The sequence below is a fragment of the Accipiter gentilis genome, chromosome 1 (genome assembly GCF_929443795.1).
Source record: "Accipiter gentilis chromosome 1, bAccGen1.1, whole genome shotgun sequence".
Lineage (NCBI taxonomy): Eukaryota > Metazoa > Chordata > Aves > Accipitriformes > Accipitridae > Astur > Astur gentilis.
The window spans coordinates 41,183,824-41,205,047 of record NC_064880.1 but is presented as its reverse complement, the minus strand read 5'-3'; the positions used below and the strand labels follow the sequence as shown (position 1 = coordinate 41,205,047).

Below are 21,224 nucleotides of genomic sequence, written 5' to 3'. Positions count from 1 at the left end.
TTTTGGTTGGGGTTGGTTTTTTTTTTTGGTTGGTTTTTTGTTTGTTTTGTTTTGTTTTTTAACGCGTCTGATGTTCCCTCTCGGATCCGCAGTGGAAGGTCTCGGGGAAGCGGCTCGCTCCTCGCTTATCTTCCTCTGATCTCCTCCTGCTAATATTCCCCCCCTGCAAAATCACGACATTGTGGCACTTTCTACTGAAACTTTTATACAGGAGTTAAAACCACGTGGGAACTCCAACCTATAACAGAGACGCCATGGGTTCCTCACTATTTAGGAGATTAAGTTAAGTCTTTTGCCCCCTGGGCTATTACAGTAACTTCCTGATGTGGAAATATTAACTATGCTGTTTCTTTAACTCCCCCCCGTCCCCTCCCTCCCTCCCTCCCTCCCGGTTCCTGCAAACACACCCACCGCACACCGACCCGCGTCCCCGTCCCGTCCCCCGGACGGACGGACGGACGGACGGACGGACCCCGAGCGGCAGGAGCTCCGGCCCCCCCTCCCACCCCGGCCGGGAGATGGATGCCCTCCCCGCCCCCCCCCCCCCCCTCCCCTCCCCTCCCGGTGTTCCTTGCCTTTTAAGCACTTGAAAGAAGAAGTCATTAGAAAGTTTACCGTCGGGTTGGCTTTGCGACGGGGCGGGTTTTTGTTTGTTTGTTTGTTTGAATGGGCCGGGTAATCGGGGCGGGTGCCGGGGATTGTGTGTGTTTTCCGTGGGGCAGGAGGGGACGCGGGCGCGGAGCCTGGCGGAGGCAGCGCGGGGGGGTTGGTGGTGGTGGTGGTGGTGGTGGTGGTGATGGCTCGGGGCGGCGGCCGAGGGGAGCCGGGAGGGGAGATAACGGGAACGCCGCGCTCCGGGCAGCCGGCAGGAGTGCCGGCCCTGCCCATGCCCCGGGAACGGGTTTTCCTCCGCGGGGCAGCCCCCGGCTTTGGGGCAGGGGGGAGTGGGGGTTGTCGGGGCCCCCCGCCCCCCGCAAGGGTCAGGAGAGGTTTCCACCCCGCTCTCCCCAACAGCCGAGCCCGGGGGCTAGCGGCCGGGGCAACCGCCGCGGCACCGGGGCGTTATATCACGCCCCCCCCCCCCCCCTCCCCGCCTCTCCCGCCGGGCGGGCACCCACGGCGGGGCAGCGACAGCGGCTCGGCTCGGCTCACCTGCGCGGTGCCCGGCCCCGGGCCGGCCGGCAAGACCGCGGCCGCCCCGCGCTGCCCCGCGGCCCTGCGCGCCGCCGCCGCCGCCGCCGCCGCCGCCGCGGGGGGAAGGCTGGGCAGAGGGCGCCCCCTCTGGGCCGCGCGGGGAAGCGGGCGGCGGGGCCGGGCGGGGTCACCGGGGCAGCGGCGGGGGCAGAGGCGGCCCGGCGGGGCCAGAGCGGCCGAAGCCCAGCGCTGAGTTCAGGGCCGGGGGCCGCGGCGAGGCTGCCCCGGCGCCGGGGTGGGCGCCCCGGCTCGGGCGCACGGAGCGGGGGGAGCGGCGGAGGGGCTGGGGCTGGGGCTGGGAAGCGGGAGATGTGCGCCGCCGCAGCCCGGGCTCTGAGCGGGCAAAGGAGGCTCCCGCAGCCGGCCCGGGCAACGGGGCTGCCGGCTGTTCTAATTGTATTTTCTTTTTTCTTTTTTTAACGGAGGAAAAAGAAAAAAAAAAAAATATCTAACTTCAAGAAAGAAAGCAACTCTCGAGCCCTTCATTGAGCCAAACGGTGGTTTCCAAGGGGCAGGACACGCAAATCTCAAGCACGACGGCAAAGAAGCCCCTTCTGCTCACGTCAGTTTTCAGAAGAAGAATAAAACTTCTCCTGCATGCCTGGACTGCACGCACATGAGCTCTGTTAGGTGTCACTAATACAAGCAACGCAGGAGTGTAAAGCGGGTCAACGGGAGGATCAGCCCGTTACTCTGATTTAAGAGTGGAAGGGACAAATGCTACCCTCATCATAAATATTTTCTTTCTTGTTCTGTGCTGCCAAAGGAGAGACACTTAATGCTGTGCTTCAAAATCACATTGCAATCCCGATCTGGTTGTTCATGTTGGTTTTAATATAAACACAGTCTGATTGCGTGTACAGCATTGTAAACCAAATCCTCAGTATCACTGGAGCTACCCTGATGGGAGATCAGAATTAGATACAGTATTTCCTCCCTGCCAGTAACAGGTTTTGAATGGAAAGCCTGGAATGTAAAAAAAGAAATAATGCTAAAAATCCAATCACTCTGACATCCTGTGAGCTAATGAGAGCACGTGAATGCAACAAGCTTAGTACTTCACAGTAATTAATTTGACAGCAAAGAGCTAACAAGAAAACAACAGGCAGAGCAGTGATGACTGGTTCATAGAGGTCACTGTCAAACAAGAAATAGGTGCAAACACAGTTCCTCTCCCTTTGAAAACAACTATTTCATTGCCCTAGTGAGAATGAAATGCCAAAGAGGGAAAATACCATGTCTTTGGTGGGGATAACAAATCTGGGAAGTCTTTCTAGTAGAAGGTTTTCTTTTTCACATACAGTGATTTTTAATCATCCCTGTTACTCACTGCAGTGGCATGTTTTGGCTTCCCCCCCCCCCCTTTTTCGGTTAGCCAAAGCTATTTTGCATATTCAAATATTGGGAAGACTTATCTTCTCTAGCAATTACTAACAAACTAATAACCTCTATTGTTATTTAAAGTGTGTCCAACACAGCATTCTGGAGGCAGCTCTCCCACAATGGATTTTCTCTGGCTTCCTCCTAGAGAAGAACTTAATCAAACCTTAGATGCTTTCAGGCAGAAGAGCCTACAGGGAGAGCAAATGGGGTTAACAGAAAGAAATGTGCCATTTGATTTCTAATCTTGCTCAGGGAGCGGGGCCTATTGATTGAGCCATAAAGCTCTGTTAATTTTAAGATCTCCTCAGCTTTCAGTTCTTTCCCTTGGGCATAAACTTGTTGCTTACACCTAGTGGCTGAACTATCAGGGGAAGGGTAGCTTCACGCTCCCCCCGCTCCGCTCTCCTCCCCTCCTCCCCTCTATTCTATTTGTTCTGAGCTCATCTGCGTGAGGATACATTTTCACACACACCTTCTCAAACCGGCTGCTATTCATCTGATTCAGGGTCATGCTTTTCCATACATTAAATGCAGGGGAAAACTGGGAAGGAAATGGCTGGGATTTGTGCTTAATGGGCAGGCACACGGTTAGCCAGGGAGCCCCGCTGTGAGAAGGTACAGTATGGAAGGGTATTTTCTGTAGAAACATCAAGTCTCGTGACTGGAATCTGAGGCTTATTAAAGCTACTAGTATAATGAAATCAGTATAAACCGAGATCCTCAGCCAGCGTAAAGCGGCATGTTTCCGAGGCATTGAACCGCTGCAACTCTTCCTCTATAATCTCGATATTTGCTTATGCACATTTTTCTCAGGAGGTGGCAGATGCAGAAGCCACGCTTTTGGGGAGGCCAGTCAGTGCAGCTCTGCGCCTTCCTGAGTCGGTGGGGAGCTCTAGAAACGGAGCAGGCAGCGATGGCACCAGGCAGCTCCCTCACCGCTCCCTGTTTCCATGATGCCCTCGGTGGGACCATAAACAATTTACACTAGCAAAGGATCTAGCCCCTCACGTATCGCTAAAGCACCTTTTATGCTCTTAAACCATTAATAATATCTATTAGGTAACCTTACTAATCCCTTTGAGGAAGGATTTCTTTACTGTACTGATGGCTGAACTGAATAAAGCTTCATATATGAAGAGGCCCAGTTTGCACTAGAAATGCTTCTCCTTTGATAACCAGCAAATACAAGTTTTACTAGCACAAGCATCTTTTTCTGCAAGCATTTCCCAAATAAAATAGGCTATACTGGCAAAAGCACTTTTTTTTGCTCATATAGCTGCATCTATATGGGGGATTTTTGCGCGTAGTGAAACACAATCTGTTTTAAACGGCACTTCAGACGAGCATTGCTATCCCACAGAAGTTTCAAGGCTAGACCTTGAAGTATATGCTTCTGCCTCGTGTCTGAAAGAGCTTTTTTGCAAGGTGGCCATTGTCGTCTTGCTGGATATACAGAGAAACTGAAATGCACGGTTACAGGGGCCAGCTGCGAGCGCTGTGCTCAACCTGGAATTTGTATTCATACTATTCTTTTGCCTCAGATGAAATTATGTATCCGTAATCAGATTGATTCCTCACTATGCGCAATTACTTTTTAAACAACTGCAACAAAAACAGTGGATGTTTCAAAAGCACCATAATTCTGTAGAAGTGAAAGTCTTACTGAAAATCAAGAAGGTAAATGCCGCTCTGAACAGCCTGGACATTTTCTGAACGGGCAAAGGTAGACCTAACTCATTAAAAAAACCACTAAGAGGTTAATCTGGCTCCTTCGCTCCTGCCCGTGCTTCTTTAACTGAAAACTGTCTGTTAACAGAGAGTTGCTCTCTAAAAGAAGAGTCCTACTTTGAACACCACTTGGAAAAAGGGGGTTTAGCAGGCAGAAACAAAGGAACTGACCAACCCGGGAACTCCTCATCTAGAGCAGGTACAACGAGAATCTGGAAGATGAGTCACAGAGAAATAAAACAGAGCCCTCAACGCATTTTGAAGAGCACCTATTGAATGCCAGCTCCTCTCACAAGTGTCAGGCAGGATGGGGACGCGGGGAGGCAGCAGTAGAGGGTTGCGGGGGTATACTCACGGCCTCAGCCTCCCACTCCCGCTGCACCTGCTTTAACGTGGCTCTAGTCCCGCTCCCTTCAGCTCAGCTACCTTGCGGTGCCTCACGGGCAACATGTTGGCCTACCGGTCCTCTTCAACGACCCCTTCGCGCTCCGGGAAGGTTTGCATCCAAGCTCCCAGGTTGGCTGTGGGCAACGAAGCGCAGGTGGATCTCGTGCGCCGTGAAGCGCTGCAGTCAGGTACCTCGCCTCAGGCGGGTCTCCGTACAAAGCGGCGTGTCCTTTGGCAAAGGAACCGAGTTCAGGGATCTGCTTCAATTTCCAAAGTTAAGGGACCGAACACTATCCGGCGGGTACCCTGTGTGATATTCAAAAGCGACCGGCTGCTTGTTGACGGTCCAGAAGCGCTCTTGTTCTCCTCGCACAGTCTGTCCTCTGCAGTCCAAAGCTGTAGACTTATAACCAGGCAGTGACTTCCTCTGAAGTTGCTTGTATTGACCTAAATAGGTTGGGGCGGGTGAGGACACACAGACAACATGAAAAAGCTGTGCTGGTTGCCCAACAAAGAAACGTCTGCTTTGTGGTGAGCACTTTTAACATATAAGCACTTTTAACATACTGTTAAAGAACATGATTTTCATGTTTGTTTAAGTTCACACCAAAAGCCTCGCAAAGTGAGTTAAAATAAAATCTGCATTTAAGTGGTAAACAAAATAGTTAAAACTTGACTTCTTGTAATTTGAATGCTACTTTCTGAGGCAATGCATTTAGAGGTCGACGGGTGCATTTCTCCTATACATCCAGCTGTGACTGATACATCTCATAGATCAAGAAAAGGAACAGTAGGATGGAGCAATGTTAAAATCAGCTGTCCTGAGAAAGTCAGTGATTATCAGGGAGTGGAGACAAGATAGAGAGGTTTCCCTCCAATTTTAAATGGAGCACAGAAGCAAAAAAAATGGCTGGTACCTTTGCAATGCCATGAGAGAAATGGGGTTCAGAAGCTTGAGTCATCTCACGATGGACAATCAGTAGCACTTGAGAAGTACCTGAACATAAGCTACCTTCTCTTTTCTACAAGCGAGCGGCACCAATGGAGAGGAAGTGTCTACACCTACTGCCTGTGGGACAGGCTGCAGCAAGAAGACCTGTGCTTAGGCCTGAATTTCTTCCTCTTTACCCCATTTTCACTAGCTGTAAGTTGAGGATGACAGCATTCAACCCTCCGTAAGTTGAAATCAAGCGGAGAAAAGCAGCATACAGAAATTCATCCTCTTCAGGGAACTTGACACTAACAGCATGGCCTTGGTGCTGTATGTCAAAAGTAATTTTCAATCTGTTCATACTTAAACTGCCTAGGTTTTTTTTTTCCATGAGCCTTTTGTTGTATCAAACCAAAACTGTCATGCAGTTTGGTGGTTTTTGCACAAGAACATCAGAGTGGGTTTTTAAAGATGATTGTGATAAGGTTGACTGATGCACTTACTGCTAGGGTCAGGAGCAAGGGGCTCCTGTAACAGCACCAAAGTCCTCCAGTTCAAGCAAGGATGATCTTCCACTGGGGCAGAGCAGTAGCACTGTCACAGTTAGTGGAGCTCTATTGATTTATCCCAGCTGAGAGCTGGCCCACATGACTTACAGTCATTTGCTCAGTGCTATTTAGCCATCGCAGGTCTCTAGCAAGTATGTTGAGGCTGTCTCACCCTCCACGTTTGCTACGCTGACATTAGCTACAAGCCACATCCTCTGCTACCACCCGTCGCTGATGTCCAGTACTACTCAGTCATGTGAAAGGGTTATTAACAAAAATTTCTGAATCACCTTCTGCCCTGCTCAGTGTTTATCATTTCTAAGTCAGCACTGCATGTCCCTTCATGAGGGAATAGCTTGAATATGCCATGGGATTAAAACAAAGCAGATGGCAAACTCTATACGGCTTGGGTGCTAACCTCTGCCATTTCTTCCAGAACAACTGAAAAATCATGTACATTGTGACAGTTCAGGCTGTCCCCTTGACCGAGATGTTGACTGAGATGTCCCCTCAAAGGGGTTTGAAGACTGTGGGAGTTTTTCACTCCCCACGTTACAAGCAGGTCATCTTGTTCTGTTATTTCCCTGCTGTGATCTCCTCAGAAGTGGGGCAGCTTATTAACAAAGAATAACCCTAAGACTTCTCCACAGCCCTTTGCCATTTCTGCGTAATAGTCTCACCCCTCTGACATTTATTGCTGTGGTTTATATCCTCACCGAGAGCATTATGAAGAATAAATCATAGTGTGTGGTAATATTACTGTGAAATACACTGGTACTATTATACAAGGATAAGAAAACAAACCACTGCTCCAGAGACAGCAAGAACAGGAGCACATGGATCATATTAAGCAGACATTGGGTCTACCAAACCTACACAGGTACTGAAGTGTTAGGAGGGTGCGGAGCTACAACAGGAAAGTGCGTTGCTCCAGGTTTTTTGCTTAAAAGATGAGAGAGAGGGCCTAAGGGAGGGGAACGCATGAAAAAGAAAAGGATGAAACTTTTTTTTTTTGGCTACTCCAGATGGGGTTTTCCTCTGTTTAAATGCTGAAGGACAGAAAGATTTTAAATTAAAATCTTAATAAATATAGCCCTGAGGCTAGTAACATTATTACATCCAAGATGATTACAGCAACCAAGCCACAAAAGAAATATATATATGTATTTATTTGAAGCATATAATAAGCCTCAGTATTTAGTTAGAAGAAGGCTAGGCAGCTAACTGACTTCCAAACTAGTGAATTTTCCATTCCGCTCTGCCGAAAGGATAAACCAACATGGCACATAGTTTGCAGGGCTTGATTTCATTTCTGTACAAGGTAGCACTATTACTACTTATACTTTATACATATAAAAATAAAAATTACACTTACTCAGATTATGTGCACAAGGATTGGCAGGAAAGAACCCCAAGTTTGCAATATACAATAGGAGATATGGATAATTAGCAACCTTCATTGTGAAAGAGCAATCTAGGTTGTCTAGCTTGCTTGAGCAAGGCCTGTTCTCCTTGAGATATTTGCCTTTTTCAGTTGATCCAGGTCTCAAGACAAGGTACTGCACTTTACTTGTTTGCATAGAATTGGTGTGTTTTCTTTTAATTATGGGAATATTTTAATAAAGGATACCGGGGAAATGCCGGGATACAAAGAAAAGGATACAAGCTGATAAAGATGATTAAATCATAGAGCGACTGCGGAGTGGGTCATGAAGTGTTATAATCCCCAACTCCCCTCTGCTTTCTGCCTCAATGTGTTAATGCATCACACTTTAGTACAGTGACACTTTCAGCCCTAGGTGGAAATTCACACATGATGAAGAGGTGGAGGAGGATTTCCAGATGGTCAGACCTCAGGGAGTGCGAAAAGGTGGGGGGAGGAAGGGAGAAACTGCTGAAGGGAATCGGACTTTGGTCACATCAGTAATTTCCAGCTGAAAATGGAATATTAAAAAAAAAAAACAAACCAAAATAATCACCAATGATCCCATACCGGAGCCAGGTGCATTCAGGTTTGGACATTATGCATGATAAATCCTCACCAATGCTGGTTGTGAAAGATCCCTTGGAAATATTGGTTTATTTGTGTGCAACAGTGAAAGGTGTGAGCTTCATTTCCTTTGCCAAATTTCAGCATGGGTACTAAAGCATCCCGATACAGACCCAATTAGTTGCTTTATTCTCTGCAACTCCTCTTTACTAGAAGTTATTGTAAAGTGGTACTTGCTCTGAATTGTGCATGAATTTTCCCTCCAGCAGAGGCTGTATTTGGCTGCTACACATCCTTCGGGACCCTCTTCTGCAGGGCCACCTCTCCAAGAGCAGCGAAGGGCACTGAGACAGAGAAAATGCAAGGCTTGCGGCCAGTTGGTCCCATCACACCCCAAAACAGGCCCCACTTTCCCTTTAGGGGAGCACAAGGCAGCAGCTGCTATCACACAGCTGGACTTCTCTAAGAAGACCTCATTTACTGTGGCCTTTTGGGGGGGGAAGGGGAAGGTAGTCGTGGTCCAGAGTTCAAGGGGTCTAGTCCTTCAGGGCGAGAGGTGCTAGGGCTGTATAAAAAATTAGCAATAGGTGGTAGTTTGTACAGCCACAGCTCTTTCCAGATGTTAGGGTTAGGGAAAACCTAAGATAATAAATTATTTAAAGCATCACAGTACCCCTATATTAGCGGGAAGGCAAGACAGTCTCCTCATCACGACATAAAAAGCGAGCATTAGGTATGATGGCTCACACCGCAATTCTAAGGGCTCTTGCTTCATTTTCTTGGGTGTTCCTTGGGTCAGAGCATTTCCCCTACCACAAAATGGACACTAGAGATGCCAACGGTGTGCAGTCACAATGGAAAGGAATATTTTGTTTAATGCTACCCAGTATGATTGCATGCTATTTACCTGTATTTCCTGGATGGCAACAAAGTAAATTGACCACAGTGTGATGAACTACTTGGACAAATCTCATGAGAAATGAGGCTGTCACACACGGTTTCCACTTTGGGGAAACACTTATTGTACGTCCACTCCCTGTCACACCCAGTACAAACCATGTTGTGCACACAGGTCAGGAAAAAGCTCAAGGGGACAGAAGACACTCCTTGTGCTTTATTCAACTTCTGCTAGTGCAACTTCAAATCCGTAAAATCTGTGGTTTTATCTGATGCTAAATTCCTTCTCCCATTAATTGGCTTTATATGTTAAAATCACTTCTGTCATATCAAAATGCAAAGAAGCCTCGGGCATCTGATGTGGTAGTGACTTCCACAATGATACGGTCAAGATGCCCAGGTACCTGTCACTGGCTTTAGTGGTAAGCCAAAAGCCTCTGAGCCTCGTAAAGCCTGCAGCATCCATCTCGGACCTCAGTCCCTCACAGTGACTAGATGAGCATCTCTGACTTTCTTCCCTAAGGACTCAGTGCAGCAGGTGTTTTCAGTCTGCCCACTTTCCAGATCAGGTGTCCAAAAATGCAGCAATAAATATAATTCTTTTCTTCCCTTTTTCTAAAAGAGCTCAAGGTGGGCGGAGAGGATGGGCGTAGGCTATTTTTATTCGTACCTTAATTTAGTCAGTAGTCCAACAGTTCATGGAAGAAGAGCTGGGCTCAGTCCGCTTCCCTGTCTGACAGGAGTTCTAGGGAGCACAAGAGGCAGGTCAGGTCTTCTCAGGAGCAGGCTATGGGGCAATGCTGGGACAGGAGCAGTCTCAAAGCCTCTAGTTGAGTCAGTGCATGACCAAAGGGAACGTGATCCCACAGTTCTCTAGGTAAACAGTTCAGAGAGCCACAAGGCCAGGCCTCCCTGCTTCCCGCTCTGCGAGCCAAAACACCTGGAACTACCCAATTCACATGAGACCAGCTTTGAGAGGACAGAGGCTGTCCCCACCCTGGCACAGAGCATACCCTGGTAAGTGCAGTCTGCTGGGAGAGGAGACATACACACTCCCTGGGGCAGAAGGGAATTGAGCCATGTGAAATTCCCCGTGTTCGGCACTAGCCTTTTGAGCACCGAGCGTAGTGTACACAAAACACTGCCGCGCTGCCAACCACCCTGCCTTTCCCTTGCAAGAACGGACCCACTCTCTGTTCCTGGAAGAAAGCCAAGACAGAGCCTAAACTGCGAACCCCGAGGGATCCTCAGCCCCCAGGCAAGGTAGATTTAAGAGGCTGTGTTCCCCAAGCACTTGCTCAGGCAGAAAAGCAGGATTTTGGTTTTAGCGGCTGCCATTTTGAGGTGGTGCGTGGCACAGGAAGCTTCACTACGAAAGGTAAAGAACTGGAGGTTGCAGTGGCTGCCGAGAACAGGCATTGCAACACTCCATGGCGATGCCCCAGACCTTTTCTAAGTCTGCTTCCCCCAAACCGAAACATCGCTGCCAGTGCCAGGCTAGCAGTCCACAACGCAATAGCAGATGGAGCTCCCCCAGAGTCCAAACCACCGCACGACAGACACTGAACAGATCCTGGTCTGCCCAAAGAGTGGGCCTTACAGGAGAGCAGAGGGATCATGAGCTAAAGTTGTCAAGTGATTCTTCGCCCTCTCTAGGTGACAAGGCACAAACTTGCAGGATTGAGCCTGTAGCAAAACTGGTCCTGATGTAACTTATCTTCTGTCTAGGTAACAGGGCTGAATTTGTTTAACAGTAGCTGTTAAAGAGCAGCAGAAGAACACAGGTGTAAGTAATGGTGGATTTAGACAAGGCAATCACTTAAATGGATGTATTAAGACTCAAAAGTAAACAAGTGATTGATGGAGACTTCGAGCCTTGAAGTCAATGGAAGACTGTTCCGACAGCAGAAGTGGAAGACCTGAATGAAAAGTAAATAGATAGAAGCAAGAGTATTTGCCCATAACATGACTGCTGCTGTGAACTATTACAGGCCTGCAATAAGGAAGGAGTAAACAGGTCCCCATCCCCATGGCTGGGATGTGTGGTTATTTAGCAGAGACCTCCTGGTGCACAGCAAAGAGGACTTTGTCTTCTCACTATGGACCTCCAGGCTTTAGAGGTTATGTTCTGATTTTGGGCTTCTGACACAAAAATACACGCAAAAGGCCTTCCTAGCAGGAAATGCCTAGCACCTTTAACTGGGAAGCCAAAATTAACAATCTTGCTAAGACACCTTTCCTACCCTCACCCCTTGGGTTAGCTCCCAAAACAAGAGGAACCGCAAAGGAGCCCACGACGACCAAAAGCGAAAATCTGCCAGCAGCAGAGGGAAGCAGGGGTTGCTCCGTGTGTGCGTCACTTGCTGGAGCCTGTCTGGGGTGACGGTGTTGTCAGCAGGAAAGAGTTACCAGCAGAGGTGGGGCTGCTTGGAAATGGGCCTGGATGCTGCAGAGCTTTTCACCTTTCACTTCCTTAGCTTTTCCACAGCTAGGAACAGGCTGTGAGCCCATTCCAATTTCTACATTCAGGATAGATCTTCATCGACTTGCTTAACTCAATGTCCTGGGTTGGTGGTTTGTTTTGTTTTTTTGGTTTGTGTTTTTTTTTTTTGTTCCCCCAGAAGAAAGAGAACAGAAAGTAAAGAATGCATCCCTTTGTCATAGACTTGCATTTCAATACTTCAAACCTATTTAATACTTTAGACTTTACCCAATTTTTGTCTCATGGGGAAGACTGTTCTTCTGGAACTTATATCCCCATTTCTTTCCAAAAAAGAAGAACAAAAGATAAGTTTTAACTTGGTGTTGATGCAATATTCACCCCACCCAGAACCAACTTTGAAAGCTCATGTAAAAAACATGAAGAGTAATTTTTACTTAGGTCTTGTTATGAACAATTCAGAGATAAGAAACAAGGCAAGACACGTCTCAGCTGCAAGTGTGAACATGATCTCAACACTGCAACATTTTCCTTGCCTGGCTAGAGATGGGTTGGCAGCATGAGGTATATGAAGGTAGGTTACAGGTGACAAGAATGTAAAAAGCCTATTATTAAACTAGGTGTAAGCAGTCTTGAAACTTCATTAGGGCCAGGGAATTCAGCCCTGGACATTGCACCTGCTCAATTATTCACTAGAAATTAACATTAAACAAATGCTGTAAACTTGAAGCTAAGTTGGAGAGGATTCAGATGCAGCTCCTTCCTGCCCTCTGACTGGGCAGCGGATGGAAAGCAGTCTGTATCACAGACAAACTCCATGTGCTTCCCTCTTTCAGGAGAGAGCTGAAGTCTCCTTCATCACAAGTTTTCACCATGTGCAGAGGACAGGTCATTTGCTGTCTTCCAACTGCAACTATAGAAGAGTGAACTGCAGAACTGCAGTATATTAAAGGTGTGTTTGAGCACTGACCTATTTTTGTTCATCTGCCATGGGAGAGACATGTGGAAACATTGTGGTTTGATGGATTTGATTAAAAATATGCTAATGAATAAAGAAAATTAAGTGCATCCCTTGGGCTTCTGGCAAGCTGCCAAGACAGACACTGGGACCACCAACAGGGGGTCCTTATGCTTCAGCTTTTGCAGTCCTTCAGATTCCTACCGTGGAGGATGGTGACCCAGTGGAAACGGGGCTTAAAGTTGAGTGTTCTGCATGTCCTGCCTCCACTCCTCTCCAAATGCCACAATATTTTAAAATTTATGCCCCAGGTGCTGGAATCAGCAAGCATAAGAACATCTTTGTTTTCACTGAAAAAAAATACTTCTACCATCATTGTTGAAGAAAGCAAGCTTGCAAACATGAAGCAAGTGTACTCAAAAGGCTTGGAAACAAAAAGACTGTGAAAGAAAACTCCAAGTTCATTTTCTAAAGCATCTCATTATTTCTAAACCAAATGTAGTTTTGGAGGCCTGACTTATGGTTTTCAAGCTCCTGAGGCAAAGCTGCAAATGTGGCCTTTATTCCCACGCAGGAGAAGCTCTGCCTGCCCTCCTCCCTCCCTCCCTACCGTTCAGGGAGGGGAAGGGGGGGGGGGGGGGGGGGGAAGGCAAATCAAAACAACTCTAACAAGCACGGTGTTACCCTCTGCTCCACAACTGTTTGCTGCACTACCGTCATCGCTCAAATGGATTTACTCAGGGTACCACATAAGAAAGATCTAACCTCGCTGCAGGAATAGGTGAATCACATACTCTGCTGCTGTTCCTCAGGTAGGAAGCAGCTTTCATTAGCAAAGTCTGAAGTGTCCAGCTCTCCTAGTGCTTATAATCCTTCTGTGCATAGTTGTTGTTCCCATAGTCTGATTCACTCTCCATTGTCCTGTAGTCTTCAGAGCTGGATCCAGCTGACCACAGTTAGGGATGCAAGTGCCTGTCATCCAGTGGCACTGCTCAGCACCTAATTGGAGTACAGTCACCAGGAGTGAAAGGAAAGAAGGGCTTTTGTTTAGGTAAACTGTCTGAACCCAAGTAGAACTAGGCATATTTGAAACCCTAGGGGTAAAGATGGAACATCCAAGGACAAAGAACCAAGCAGGCCTACAAAGAAATTAAAATGGAGACCCCAGAGTGAAATAGATTCTTCCACACTTGTGACCAAGGCACTACCTAGAAGAATAGCTGTATGTATTTAAAACCAAACACCTAGTCCACCCTGCAGGCATTTTTTCAGCAGCCTAGTAGGTTTTGGTTTTCATAGCTCCACCTTCCAAGCAGGAAACAAAGTTTTAACTTCCAATTTCTGAATCCTGTCATTCTGGGCAAGGTTACTTCTGTCAGGGAGGTCTGTGTCAGACCATCTCTCTCAGGTTCTCATCAGCCTTTCCAAAACTGAAGAACCAGACAAACTTTTAGGAGCAAAACCGCAAGCTATCTTGGGCAATGTTGCCATGATGGTTTTCATTTAGAAGAAAGAAAGAATTTGGCTATTTTTTAGATAATTACTCCTTCCCCCAGTCCACAGTTGTTTTCCTTGTTTACACATATAGAAGTGTAACGCCATCATTTTGTGGGGAGGGTAATCATGTTATAGAGCACTCTTACAGACCACAGATTGAGAAACACTCATCCAAAGAGCAAGTTCAGTTTGTTGTATGTGTTTTCCTTTTAAACCAAAAACAGAGCACTATTAAACAGTAGGGAGTAACTTTCCTTGTCTCTCAATGCTACATGTATGCACAAGTTTGTCCTTGAATTCTGGTATTTGGCCTATGAAGCCAACATGCATAAAGCCTCCGATACCCTGAATGCTAGACTTTAAAAACAAACTCTATAAACCTTGATTATATCAAAAACATGATTCTGCCTCAAAGCCAAATAACAAAGCTCGTTGAAGGAAACTTACTGTAAACTCTGGAGATTAATCAACTTTATCAGGGAAGCAAGTGCAGAGCATATGGTCTCAGTCTTACCTCAGCATTTTACCTCCAACCCCCTTTGGAATTACAAGGCTTAAGGGGCCATTTGCTGGTATTTCCCTAGTAGATCCTATTCCCACAACAGACACTAAGTAGTTGAGGGGGAAGGGGGGGAAGGAGAGACTGAGGGGCAGGGGTAAAAAAAAATTTAAATAGGATATCCTCCCCCCCCCCCCCCCCCCTTAAGGCTTTATATTTCAAAGAAAACCCAGCATCTTTAGTCACCCTTAGAAACAAAATGTTTTGTGAAGTACTGCACAGTCCCATGGAACAATAAGTATTCTTTCTGGCATGCAAATCAGTGCTCAGTGAGCAGAACAAACTTACACTTGCAATGCAAACTGGTTTAATGCCATAGAAATCGTAAAGCCACCGTCCTCATGAGAAATTGGGTGTTCTGCTGCACACTAGAATGTTTAGGCAAGAATTAACATTAGCATTTGCATGCAAAAGGAAAATTTGCATTTAGAACAAGGTCTCCTATTGCATGAGAGAATCATACAGCAGAGCAATGAGAACAGAAAAATCTAGTTAGCATGGATTTCTACGTGTAATTCAGGTAGCAGATTAATAGCAGCTACTTGTATGCTCGTCTGAGCATGCTGAACAGCCCCTCTCCATGGTAGAGCTTCTAACTCTTAAAGCCACAAGATGGAGCCAACAGTTCTCAGGAAGAGGTGCCTGTACCATCCCAGGAACCCTCTGAGCATTTAGCACACAGAACCACACTAGTTAAGTGTTCTGGTTGGGGCAGAACACAGGCAAGCACGAAGGCAGAAGCCAAGCTGTGCATGTGCAATCATTCACCAGTTTCATCCTGCTGCGACTTAAGGAAGGCCTGTCTGTTCCTTGCAAGCATCCACAGAGTACCTGAAGAAAAAGATGCCATTCTGGGCTTTGGGTAGAGCTATGTAATACAGCTGTGCTCAGAACCCTCTCCTGCCCCCTACACAACACTTTTCATGCCACCCTTTCTCTGCTGCAGAATATTTAAAAAAAAACTTCACTGGGAAGGAGAGCTATGTCAACCACCATGGCAGCCTGAAACACCAGGCAAGCACCATATAAACAAGATTATGGAAATTGCTGTAATCCTTGGCTAGAAGTCATCAGCTAGGGGGTGTTCCACTTCCAACTTGTACAGCGGCAGCAGCAGAAACAGCACCCAAAGTTCACTGTGAATCCCATTTCTATGCCACTCCAAATTAAGTGCCATAACAGTGCAGTGGGTCTGTCCTTGAACCATCTTGCCTCAGAGGCATCTCAGCTTCTCTGCTGCAGTTCATTCATCGCAAACCAACAGAGAACCGAGTCTGGCACACTCAGAAGACTAAGGATCAATATTCCCACACAATGTTGCTTATTCTATTACTTGAGCCACAAGACTAACTGAGGAAATAGGAAAGCAACTCTGTCATTTACGCAATTGATACAAGCTGTCTGATCCAAGTAGGTTGTGGAAAGTTAACTATGAACGAATCAAACTACTGTACCCGTTCAGTCCTGAAACATATGCAGACCATTTCCAGAAAACTGATGATGGGGTCTCCAGTCACCTCCTCTTCCCCTCCCTTCCCACAGCCTGTAATATAATCATGTTACAGATTTGATACAAAGGTTAGTTCCGGACACTGAAAGTCAGATTACCTGGTTCAAGAATTTGGGGATTAGACATGCTTTAGAATGCTGTAAAAATCAGTAACAAACAAATATTATGCCTGTTTTTCTTTTTATTATCAATAGTAATACAAATCAGTTGTATTAGCATGATAATGAAGAGTGACCAGTTTTATAGACATTAAAAATGTTTGTGCAAGTTAGAGACAAAGCTCTAAAGCTACGTAGAGAAAATAAGAATTTACATTGTATAATATAGCATACACAGTTTAGAGGCAGTTTTATTAAATCTTGCAATCACAATCACTTCCTCTACACTAAACCTCTTTCTTGGTGTTAGAGATAACACCTTCCCCTCCCAAGAGAAACACCTGCCATTCCCATGAAGTGTGGAGATTACGGTGAAAATCATAGCTTTTTTGTTCCTTTTCCCGCCTTCTCCCAACTATAAAAGTCAACAGGAGGTGAACATTGCAACATATGCTTATAGCAATTAAAGAAAGCTTCTGTCTACATAAGCTCCGAGTTGAATTGATAAAGAGTATCTTCTTTTCAAGCAAGAATTGACAGACCTGTCAGCCTGAAATACTAGGTTAACGCTTTGGAAAGCTTTAAAAAAAATTGTGGTGAACATTTAGTTAGATGCATTTCCCCCCCGTCTTACTATATTCCAGATTGTAGCTTTGTGCCTTAGACCTGAAATATACTTAAGCATTATACTAGCCAGATAGGATTCAACTGGAACTTCAGATGGCTATCAACATCTTACTGAAGTTTAATGACCAGTAAATGTATGCATATATCTTTCTCTTCATCAAGCTAAGTGCTCACCTAGAAATTACAGTAAAGGCATATTAGTCTGTATAGAACACATATGGCACAAGTCATTGAAGATGCACTTCATGCTGCATCTGTACTTTCGTTTCAGGGGATGCTCCTTTTAAAAAATGTCAAGTCTGCCTTTGCATTCCTGAAGCTTAACCTGCTTTTTTTCATATAATGACTTAGGCCCCCTCATAATAGGAGCTTGTTCCATAGATGTTTGCTCAAACCAGAAGGAAGACGTGAGCACCTGAATACCCACAGCTAAGCCACATATGGAAGATCACGTATATCAGTAAACAGTTCCCTGACTTTATGTTAAGCCATTATGCAAGAATATTTGAATGCTTAAGTGCAATTGCATAGTCCCGTCTTACATGACCTCCAGCTTCTAATATCCAGTTCCCTTCCTATAGCCATGCTCCAGAAAGATTTAAGAGCAAATTATACTTTGGAAGATACTTGGTCTTTAATTACCTAACATGCAAAGGCTGCAAGAATATATCAGCTTCAATACAGCCTTTGGTTGCCTCAGCTACACAGCACAGCTAGCAGGCAGCCACACACTCCCCCTCTTGTCAAAGTCCTCCTTGTTTGATGTACCTGATCTGCCCATTTAGATCAGAAGCCAAAGCTCCCTTTACTCTGCTCAAAGGAAGCCCTTAAATCTCAAGGAAGGATTTCTCTGTGCCATTTTTTATTCACTCTAGTCAACCCACCTGATATTGATGTCCATTGATGTCCAGTGGAGCACAGCTGGAAGTCATTCAAGGACACTCAAATTATATTGCCCCTATTTAGAACAGCATGCATTCAAGCACTTCCACCATATGAGGTAGAAGCAACAGAATTCCAGTCCAGGGGACAATTTTATTGCTTTCCTGGTACAAGTCAGAATGCTTGTTGCCCACTCTTATAAAGTAGCCAGGGTAGCTGCCTTGTTTATCATGTTTTCAGCTATAACTGGAAAGTTAAACTGAAGTTTGTCACAAGTACAGAAGAATACTGAAAAGCTGTTGTGTTTAGTCTCCAGGCCTAGTCTTTCTAGAAAAGGTGACAAGCACAGAACACTGAAGAGATGTAGTATGAAGCCATGAAGCTGCAAGTACCATCTTCGAAGTAAAGCTCCACCACTGAGGTGGACTTACCAGCTAAAAAAAATAACCTGAGAACAGCACATGGACTGTAAGAACACCAGTGGGAGACTCACTGTTCCGAGCAGAAATTAATCTGTCCTATCAAATACTGTCAGGTACTTATAAGACTAAGGAGATCAAAGGTCGAGGCATGCAAGTCTCTTGAGCCAATACAGCTGAGGTGCTCATTGTGAGCTTTGAGTTCATTATTCATATAGCACGGAAAGCTTATTCAGTTTTGTTAGACACATTTTTACAACCTGCCTCAGAAGGGCTTGACATAGATAAGCTTGTAATGTGAACTCAACTACTGTTTACCTTTAGGCTTAACCTTTAGGTCTCAACTAAAACCAAACCTAAGTGAGTTGCCTTCCTCCAGAAGCAGACATTCATTTGCTATATGCATAATATGCATTCAGAAATGGACTTTACCCATGGAAGTTCAAGAGGAAACTTCATCAGAAATGTAACACCTCCAAGTGTCTCATTAGGTGCTTAGGCTTTAGACCTAGGTGATACAGCTCAAGTGACAAGTTCTGCAAGACAGCAGGCTCCCAGCCTCTACTGCAAAACTGTATTGTCAAGTTGGCTTTGTAATACCTGTTAATTACACTGTTCAAAGAGAAGTATTTCCAGAATCAGTTAACCATTCTTTCTGCACATACAAGATAACATTAACAAAGAAGGAATTTAACTTGACAAGAATGAAGATTACAGCACCTTTTATTTAGTACAGTTTCCCCAATCCAATATGTTGCCTGACAAGTTGAACTAGTTATGGAAGACAATGAGTTTGCAATAAGTCCCTGTGAAACCTCAGGCCAACAGAGGTTCTGTTATCTAACACATCTTACTTTTTTCAGACTTCAGAGGTGGAATGCACAAGAGCAATCTAGTACATGTTAAAAAATGTTTTTCAACCTCAAATCACAATACTAAGTACTGAACAGTATTCACTATTCCTTCACCTCAAGAAGAAGCATTATTTGTTAATTTAGTGCTGCAGTGTGCTTCATTGAACAACCACACAGCATATTCCTTTCACCAAGTAACTGTTTTAAGCATCCAGTTAACAAGCAAGGTACAGTCACTACTTTAAGTCTCTCCACTCCTTCAAAACAGAAGACAGCCATAATTCATTGAGAGACTCCACAATCAGAAGAGACAGTTACTTTCCACAACAATGGCAGAAGTGGTTTTTGGCAACTGCACTTAAACTGCACCAGAAAGCTCAGTTCAGTCAGTTGACAAGAAGAACTAAATACTGACTTTTCCATTTCTAGGTCAGTTTTTGTTTATCAACGTGTGACCACCATTGCGTAACTGACAGCAAAACTCAACATGCATCCCCATGTGCTAGGTTGCTGTGCATCAAAACCAGTACATATAAAATACAGTAACAGATGTGGCAACTGCTTAGTTTCATTTGCTTTTTGACACCATACAACTCACTAGCCAGTTAATCATTGAGAGGTAGCATGTATGCACCTATTCCTAGTCATGATTGTGTGATGCGACCCATCCTTACTCAAAGTTTTCATCTTCAGCAAGACAAGAGACAGATGCAGACGTTCCCACTTTCCAACATGATCACAAGTGTCCCAATACAAACAAAATCGATGAAATCAACACTTTGAATTTCACTATTCCAGTACCAGGGAGAGGAAGGATGGCAGATGTAGAGTGAGTGTAATTGAGTCTAGCCACAATACATGGAAGAAACCCAGGACATCATTTCAAGGAAATGGTGACAATATTATTCCTTTCGAAGAAAGTCACTTTCTCATCCCATGCCACTAATTTAAGGATGAGAAGACAGACCAGTGGGGAATGCATCTAGCCAGTATTTAAATACCAATTTTTGCATTGCCTAAATAAGTCTGAATTGAGTCCATAGGCTTGATTCATGAATGCTGTATTGACTAAACAGAACATGGAAGAAAGTTTGTTTTGAGTTGACTCTCAAGTGTCAGTTGCTATTTCTTACATGGAGTGTGGTGAGGAAGCCAGCAGATTTCAGTGTAAGAAATATCAGTGACAACTAACAGAAGATGGAGACTCAAACCCTTTACCAGATGCCATCTAGTTTTTCCGCAGTTTGCAACATCAAGGAGAGCAGCAACAGTGGAAAAAAAGTTTGAACCTGAACAGCTGTGCTTGTTAAGGCCAGTAGATGTTCAAGAGAAACATATTAAGAGAAACGTTAGAGTAAACTAGGAAGTTAATACGAAAGTATTTTGTATAACCAAGCAGAAAGATTGTAGTTCTGAAACTATTTCTAGTTTTGAAAGATACTGGGAAGACAGAGCCCATTTCAGTTTAAGTAGGCATAGGTTTTGTTGGATACCAGAAATGGTTTCAAAGTTCTGTTTTCACATTTTGAAGGTGTGATACGCAAAGCAAAAGATAAGGGAGTCAATACAGACTTCCTTTCATGAATCCAGCCCTATATCCTTAGTGGTATCTTATCCATGCCATCTGTAGATAGATATTTACAGTTCCCAAGCATCACAGTAAGCAACATCTTTCTTTAAAGCTTTTCTTGTTCTTGCCACTTTTCTTGCCATTCTTGTCTTTGTTTTCTGACATTTTCTTTGCTCTGATTTCTCTCATTAAATCAAAGAATACCTAGGAGGGAGAAATAGAGAAAGATTAAACAAGATCTGCCACCAGAAAGCAGAAAAAAACTACTTTATTCAGCAGCAAATAAAGATGTAGCACCACACTGTACCCAATACAGCAGAAGTGAGTCTAGACATAGATCCCAGTGACAAACTCAACATCAGAATTATGTAGCATGTCAAACAGTGACAAGAAGTAGCAGAATCTTACCTGGCTATTGAGTCATTCAACAGCCCTATTTTAAGAGCTTTTTATTGAATATCAGTCTTGCACAAGACCAGCATTCAGAATTCATGAGAACATTTGTCAGTGCCTAGCAAACATTTCCAGGCAAATCACTCTTGTTAACTGTGCAAAGCATTTAGTCCAGTCCTTTCCACATAGTTACAAGCACACTCTGCTCAGTAGTATTGTGCCTGTTTTATAATTAAAAAGCTACAGCATTCAAGTGACAGTGTCAGGCACAAAAAATTCTCTGATTACATTGGAAGAAAGATTCAGAGAAAGTCATTACACTGATGTTTTCTCCAAAATTCTAGTTGATTTCACCCCTG

The 21,224-nt window shown here is 44.9% G+C and overlaps 1 protein-coding gene across 2 annotated transcripts in view; it reads right to left on the bottom strand.

Annotated features, from left to right (window-relative positions):
- Positions 1–16,183: 16,183 nt before the first annotated feature.
- Positions 16,184–21,224, bottom strand: part of RALB (RAS like proto-oncogene B) — a 30,355-nt gene continuing 25,314 nt past the window's right edge. For both annotated transcript variants that reach the window (XM_049804510.1, XM_049804518.1), the window contains exon 5: positions 16,184–20,676. In XM_049804510.1, the coding sequence (XP_049660467.1) occupies positions 20,557–20,676 (120 nt within the window). In that variant the 3' untranslated portion in view covers positions 16,184–20,556. The remainder of the gene's footprint in view (positions 20,677–21,224) is intronic.